The 8,333-nt window shown below is 39.2% G+C and overlaps 1 protein-coding gene across 1 annotated transcript; it reads left to right on the forward strand.

Annotated features, from left to right (window-relative positions):
• The first annotated feature begins 5,493 nt into the window (after positions 1-5,493).
• Positions 5,494-7,350, forward strand: LOC122540114 (butyrophilin-like protein 9). Its single transcript, XM_043675423.1, has 2 exons — positions 5,494-5,636; positions 5,900-7,350. The coding sequence occupies exon 2, from the start codon at positions 5,977-5,979 to the stop codon at positions 7,348-7,350; it is 1,374 nt and encodes a 457-aa protein (XP_043531358.1). The 5' UTR covers positions 5,494-5,636; positions 5,900-5,976.
• Positions 7,351-8,333: the final 983 nt, after the last annotated feature.

The following is an 8,333-nucleotide window of genomic DNA, read 5'->3' on the forward strand; positions in this document are numbered from 1 at the left end:
TTTCTGCAATTGAAACATTTGGCACAGAGATGAGACATTTGTGATCTACTTGATATTTCATGTTGACACTTGTGGAACAATCTTAAATGAGGGAATCCCAATGATGGACAAGTCTTCAACTGCCAAGCCATATCTACCAGAAATCATTTTCTAAACCTTTTAACCTCTCTCTCATCCTCACAGAATCTCATTAAAAATTAATTCTTATTGAGCTTTAGGTAACTGTCCTAATTTCCCCTAAAGTAGTTCAATGTTAAGTAATATTTGGTAATATCCACTGAAAGACCTTGGAACAGTTTACGATTTAACAGTGCTTCATAAATGCAAGAATCTGCCATTTGGCACACTGAGGTCATTTGCTCTGAGGAAGCACAACAACAATTTCAATTTGGGACAAATTCAATGTGGGGCAACACCTGGGCAGCTTATTTATAAAACAATGTAGACATCAAGAGAATCTTCAGTGGAATCTAAGTTGGTGATCAAAGCTGACAAATGATCAAGGATCTTTTGGTACATGCAACACCACTGAAGAAAAGATCACAGCACTGGTAGAATAGCGAAGAGAACAATCATCATTCTGAACGTGCTAGTCATAAAGTCTTTCATGTCTTTCAACATTACACTGTTCCCTGGTCTTTGTACTTGATGGTTTCCTGATAGAACAGCTTTAGCAATGCTCAGTGAAGACATACTTAGAGGACCTAGGAGTGGTAATGCCTGGGGCCCTTATGTCAGATACCGTTAAAACACCACAGTAGAACACAAGAGGAAACATCAGGCAGGTCATGAACATGTTCCAGAGATGTTGATGGCAATATCCTACTGCCAGAGCCAAGCTACCACAGGAAGAGGCCTGGCCTTCCTATACAAAACAAGCAATCTGGTGTAAGAATTGGAATAAATGAAAGAAAGGCACTTGTAGACACCCAAAGGAAGCACAATGTTAGGAAAGAATACATTGGCTTGTATTAATTTATGTATATTGTTGTGTTAAAATATTCAACCAGATAATAATTATTGGTGAGCTTATGCAGAAACATAAATGACTGCTTTGTGCACATTTTCTACAATGAGTTGAAGTATTATTCCTTTATTTGAAGGTGAAGATGAAGGATATAATGCACTGGTAACAAGAGTAGGCTGTATTAAACCCAGAAGAAAACCAGGATTAGTCATGTTGTAATGTCCCATGGAAGAAATCACTGAGGAGAGTTCTATGTGAATGAACATGATGATGTTCACTTGCACGAACTCCTGCTTCAAAATCAATTAGCTCCTCCCCGCAAGTGTTCTGGCCAAGAACATTTTACGTAGTGACTTCAAAAAGTGCACATCAGGGTTCATCTATGCACAACATACAAGCTTTTGCAAACTGCAGAGGTTCTTCTAATTTAATGGGACATGAGAAGCCTTTTAGAGACAAATGCTTTGGTATAATGCATTTCTGTTGCTATTCGGTTTACTCTTAGTGGAGTTATCTGTTTTTCTTATGAGCCTTTAAAACAATGATATTTGCCCCTCGGCTCGATGTAAAAGAGGTTGTGGCACTATTCGAGAAAAAGCGAGGAAGTTCATCCTCCTGAACCTCATTTGTCTATCAACTGGCATGATGTGATCAGATATTCTAGTCATTAATATCTACCTATTGATCTATGCAACTTTCTTGCAAGTCAGTTCCATGAGTTTTAAAAATTATATTGTTTGGGGAATAAGGTAGCTGAAGGATAAGGGAATAGACCTTCTTGACTGCAGATATATCACATTAGAAAGTTGGGCAGGTAATCTAGCATTAAAGTCTATGCTTTCAACCTCATACGCAGTGTGTACTGGATTTTCTGATATGTGTGCACTTGTGAAGTTTCTGTTGACAATGTAAGGTTGGAATGTTATTCCCAGTATTTGTGATTTGTTCATTAGATCCCAATGGCATAGGCGTGATGGGCCATTTGTCCTCATTCTGCATTCTGTGATTCCATGTGGGTTTTGAAGTCAATTTTATGTGTTTTTTTTCTTGTAATTCAGTTTTTTTTTCTCTTCTGCAGAAAGAAGAACTCTTCTGCAGAGTAATGTTACTCACAGGTGCTAGCAACCTCCCTAATATGATGCATGCACAGTGATTAGAAGTGAGATTCCTGACTGATTTTTCCTCTTCACTTAATTAGTCCACTGTTAGAATAGTATGACAGCCATAGCCCTGAATGATGTCAGTTGGTTCATTTCAAAGTTAGTTATTAATTTTGCTTTTTTCTAATATTAACTATTCGCCATGCAAATATCAGCAAAAACATGTCAATGAAAAACTCCCAGTCATGTATCAGTCTCCATATAAATGGCCCAGGAAGCATTATTTTCGAGCCAGGAGAGTGTAGAGGTGGAAAGCAATATGGATATTGCCAGATAAAAAGACATGCCACTTCTCAGTTATATGAAAAGCTTTTAGCCCTCACCTCACCAACTGCTTAATGCCCAACCATTCCCCACATTTCCTCACTGTCCCCAATGCCACAGCCATGCCCCATGTCACTTCCATGTTTACCCACCCCAGTATGTAATATGTACAGTACCAATGAACCATATAATAACAATGTCAAGTATAGATATGGAATAAAGATCAGAAATTGCTTTGAAAAGGCTACTACTTTCATGACATTATAATAGTGTCAATCAGACACTCATTCATATTTTCAGGAACAGAAGCTTTACCCCACTTCACACAGATCAAAGAATGGATGACATATTATAGCCTCATTAAATAAAATACATGCTTATTTTCAGCCTGTGAAAATAAACGTCAGCAGAGCTAATACATTAGTTAGTCTTGGAGTTCAGCCATGCATTCATAAAGAGGACATTTGGGGACATCAGGATATCTGGCTATCTGTTTCAATTAACGCAATTCTCACATTGCATCATTATGAAAGCTTGACTGAGGTTCAAGAATCATTAGTTGATTATAACTACTTGCATGGCATATGGTATAAGCAGCAAGTGATAGACAAAGCTAAGTGATTCTACAACCATCAGATTAGAACTAAGCCCTGCACTCCTGCTGTATCCAATCATGAATCATGGTAAACAATTAAACAACTCACAAATATCCTCATCTTCAATAATGACTGAAGTCCAACATGTCAGTGCAAAAGATAAGGCTGAAGCATTCATGATACCCTTCAGCCAGAAGAGCCAAGATCCAGCTCAGCCTCCTCCAACGGTCCACACCATCACCACTGTCTCTTGAGCCCACATGATTCACTCCATGTGATATTAAGAAGTTGTTCGAGGAATTGGATACTGTTAAGGCTATGGGCTCTGAAAGTATTCTGGCAATAGTACTTAAATGGTGTATCCCTGAATTTGCTGCCCCGCAGCCAAGCTGTTCCAATACAGCTACAACACTGCTGTCTATCTACTAATGTAGAAAATTGCACTGGTATGTCTGGTGTGCAAAACCCCAAGCTGGCCAATTAGCCATCATCAGTCAACTCTCAATCATCTGTGAAATGATGGAAGGTATCATCAACAGTGCTGTCATGCAGCACCTGCTCAGCAATAACTTCCTGACTGACACTCAGTTTGGGTTCTGCCAGGGCCACTCCTGACCTCATTATAGCCATGGTTCAAATATGAACAAAAGAGCTAAATTCCAGAGGTGAGGTGAGAGTGACAGCCCTTGTCATCAAAGCCACATTTGACTGAGTGGCATCAATGAGCCCTCGCAAAATTAGAATGAATGGGAATCGGGGGGAAACTGTCTGCTAGTTGGAGGCATGCCAAGCTCAAAGGAAGATGGCTGTGGTTATTGGACATCAGTCATCTCAGCTCCAGGAGCTCCTCAGGGTAGTATCCCAGACCCAACAATCTTCAGTCACTTCATCAATGTCTTTCCCTCCATGATAAGGTCAGAAGTAGGGATGTTCACCAATAATTGCACAATGTTCAGTATCGTTTGTGACTCCTCAAATATGGAAGCAGTCCAAATGCATGAAGACCTGGTCAATAACCAGGTTTTTTCTTCGGAATACCTACAATGCAGAAACAGGCTATTTTGGCCCAACAAATCCACACCAACCCTCCAAAGAGTATCCCACACAGACTATTCCCCTACCCTATTACTCTACAGTCTGAAAAGTGACAAATAACATTTGCACCACACAAATGCCAGGCAATGATCATCTCCAACAAGAGATAATCTAAATATTGTCTCTTGCCATTCAAAGGTGTTAACATCACTGAATACTCACTATCAACATCCTAGTGGTGAACATTGACAGGAAACTGAACTGAACTAGCCATAAAAATACTGTAGCTACAAAAGCAGAGCAGAGGCTAAGAGTTCTGCAGGGACTAACTCATCTCTTTACTCCCCTAAGCCTCTCCACCAACTACAAGGCACAAATCGGAAGAGTGATGAAATACTCCCCACTTGCCTGGCTGAGTGAAGCTCCAACAGCACTCAATGGATTTGACACCATCCAGGACAAAGCAGACACTTGATTGCCATCACCTCCACCAACATTAACTCCATCCACCACCCACAGTCAGTAAGAACAGTGTGTATCATCCACAAGATGGACTGCAGAAGTTCACCAAGACTCCTTAGACCACACCATCCAACACCATGAATACTCCCACTAAGAAGGAGAGGGGCAGGAGAAACATGAAAACACCACCACCTATAAATTCCCCTCCAAGTCACTTACACTTCTGACTTGGAATAATGGCACCTCACTACCACCTTCTCGAGGGCAACTAGAGATGAGCAATAAACACTGACCCAGCCATAGATGCCCATATCCTATGAGTGAATTTTTAAAAATGCTCAATAGGGCTTAGTGAGCCTGAATCCTTACTCCAAACCAACAATTTCTGGTAGCATTGGAGGTGGGGAGGATTCCTAGAATCGGTTCCACCCGCAATTTGTAAACACTTCCAAAAAACCCCTACCCCAAGTCTTACTCAAGGCCTTAAGCTCAAGATTTGAGACTCCTGTGCAATATTGTTGGAGATATTTTTTATGGGACCTTAAACCAAGGCACTCTTGTCCTCTCCCAGGTTGATATAAGAGATGACATGATACATGGAAGAAGAGTAGGGAATTATCCTTTGTAGCCAATAGCTGTCCCCAAATTGACATCACTAAATTAGATGATCGCATAATCATTGTCATATTGGTAGTTTTGTGAGTTTATTGCTATTTCCTCCACTAGAATACTTCTACAGCTCAAAATACTTTGTTGCTTAAAGTGTTCTTGCCAATCTTTTGGTAATGAAAGATGTATCTAAATACAACTTCTGTTCTTTATCATTCTTTTCTGATTGGCTTTTAATCACAGTGTAAACTGTTCAATAAACATTCATCTAAAATCTAAATGCTCAGCAAGTGCTGTATACAAGCAGTCTTGTGATCTTTGTCATCCAGCCTTGTGGACATTTGAGGAACAGAACAGCTACATAGAGAAGGGAGATTATTTAAAGGGGGGAAGACTTCAGAAAAAAAATTAAAGATCTCAAACTGGAAGTAGGCCTTCAAGCAGTGAGGGCTTTCAGTCATGGTACTGATCAGCTCACCTTATACTAATTTTGCTTTGATTATTACTTTGTGAATGACTCTTAATGGCAGTGTAAATTTTTCAGTAAGTATTCACCTTAATGACTCTTAATGGCAGTGTAAATGTTTCAGTAAGTATTCACCTTATGTCTATGTGATCAGTACCTTTGAGGACTAAGGACTATTAATAAAGAATTTCTACAGAGATTAGATGGGTGGTGCACGGAAGTACTTTGATGAGCCTTTCTGTGCTGTTCTATATATGGTAGTGTTCTTATTATAATCCCTTTAAACCAAATATATGTGACAAAAGGACATTTTTCCCATGACAACTATGTTTATTTACAGGTGAATGGTGGAACATATGGAAAGGTAAAATCAAGGTGGTGGACAGAATTGTTGAAGCTATAACAATCAACAGGATCATGAGACTACTTCTGATTTTCTACCTATTGTTGCAGTTCCAAAACACAAGAATGGAAACATTAAAGGATTTGATTATTGTTAGGCATGAATCAGTTGTCGGAGTGAAAGAAGGTCATCGATTTACAGCATTCTGCAGACTGAGCAACATTGTATCTGAATCAGGTACCTTTGATATTGAATGGGAACGAACCACAAATGGCCATACTTTGGAGAGAGTACTCCATCACTCACTCACACCTAATGAAGAAGTAGTCCAATATCTGTCTGAAAAGGTCAAAACAAGAGTGCGTGAAAGCTACCTCAATGCAAGTTTTTCCATCTTGCGCCTTAACCCAACATTACTTGAAGATAGTGGAAAATATTTTTGCTCTGTCAATGGTCTCAAAAGTCTCACTATCACTCTCGTTGTCTGCGTACCATTCAAGGATATTTTTGTAGACTATGAACCAAAGGAAGTAGTGGAAGGAAGTAAAGTGTCAATAAACTGTGCTGCCAAGAAAGGCTTTCCCGAGCCCTTGGTTCAGTGGATTGCTGCAGATGATGACATTACAAAAGAGGCAATCACTGTCATGGAAAAACTACCCGACAAAACATTTGGCATAAAAAGTTCTCTTGTGGTCAATGTTAAGAAGGGAGTAAAGTACATCTGCAGCATTTGGAATAAATACATTGAGAATTTGCTGGTGGACTGGGTATTGCCTTTGCCAGGTGTCACAGTTGCTACACCATATAAAAACATGGTAGGACTAGCTGGAAGTAGTGTTGAGCTGATTTGTGATGTTTCTATTCCAGAGAACGATCCAGTCACCATTGCTAATTTGGGTTTCTACTGGGTCAAAAAGAATTCAAATAGTAAGGAGCATTTGGTATATGCTTTCATAAATGAAGAGGAAGATCTAGCCGGTCAAGATCCAAGATTTGTGGACCGGGCTTTCCTGTACTGGGAAGATTTTTTGAATGGGTCTCCAGACTTGAAGATAAAAGATGTTACAATTGAGGACATGGGAGAATATATTTGTAGGGTTAAAAGAAATGATAAGATAATAGATGAAGATCTTTTGGAACTTCGAGTGGCAACACCCTATAGTGAACCAATAATCACGTATGGACAACATTCATCCAACTTCCGGAACGTGTTCCTCATCTGCACAACTAAAGGAGGATTTCCTCTGGGAAACATCAGTTGGTTAGCAGATAATGGCAAAGACATCACCTCTCGTGCAAAAACAGTCATTACGTTGTCAGATAGATATTTTGATTTCAGAAGTGGCCTGCATGTTTCAGTGGCTGAGGGAACTCGGTTCACCTGTGCCATATCAAATCCTTGGCTGCCAGACAAATCAAGCTCAACAGTAACTTTTATTAATGAATAAACGGTGAGTGCATCTATATTTACTGGCTTGTGGTGTACATGTATGAAAAAAATTGTATGTTTTTTTAAATAAATGATTGAAAATGCTACTCCTTGTATAATAAGACTATTAGGTACCATTGATTCATCCACTAACATTGCATTCCTTCAATGGATATAACCATAAATTCTCTTGCAATGTACTCACTCAATCACCACATTTGATCCTACTGATGCCATTCCATGAACAATGAAATTCTTCTTTTAATTCTTTAAACAGTGGAATATGAAATTACTTACCACTTTGGCATGAAACAGATACTGCAGACCAGAGGCTATTATAGCAACCATCCATTTCCGTTCATTGCAAATGACAATTGGTAAGTTTCCATAATAGCCAGCCAATTCACCTTGTCAGTTCACATCAAAGCTGCAAGTTGAAAATCAACCCCAGTGTTTTTTTGCACCTCTTACAAAACTAGTTATTCAAACACGACATTATCTTTGATATCACTTTTAATCACGCTTAACCAGTTATTGATTTTTTTGGCCTCATTTTGTCCTCTAGGTACACCTCTGCATTGGCAATGCCTAATTTCATTTTTTTTGCCCACAACATCCTTTAATTCTTTGTAAATCATCTATTTACATAGCATCCAGAAATGACCCAAGGCACTTCATGGGAGAATTATAAATCAAACTATGATTCTGAGCCATATAAAGAAAATTAATATTTGGTTAAAGAAGTAGATGTTAAGGTTTGCCAAAAGTGGAAACATGACCTAGAGAAGCAGAGGGGAGCAGAGGATTTATTCCACAGCTTGAAGGATAGGCAATCAAAGACACACCCAGTGTGTGTGGAGTGATTAATGTCAGGAGTGGACAAGAGGCCAAAATTAGGGGAATGCAGACTCCCTAGAGGGTTGCAAAGCTGGAGAAGAATACAGAGCAAGCCTATGTAGAGAGTTGAACAAAGATGAACATTTTAAAAGCAAGATTTGTTTG

This window comes from Chiloscyllium plagiosum, chromosome 34, assembly GCF_004010195.1.
Source record: "Chiloscyllium plagiosum isolate BGI_BamShark_2017 chromosome 34, ASM401019v2, whole genome shotgun sequence".
NCBI classification, from domain to species: Eukaryota; Metazoa; Chordata; class Chondrichthyes; order Orectolobiformes; family Hemiscylliidae; genus Chiloscyllium; species Chiloscyllium plagiosum.

Bases quoted from the DNA above. Each gene is read 5' to 3' on its own strand.
- LOC122540114 (XM_043675423.1), top strand. From the start codon at position 5,977: ATGAGACTACTTCTGATTTTCTACCTATTGTTGCAGTTCCAAAACACA.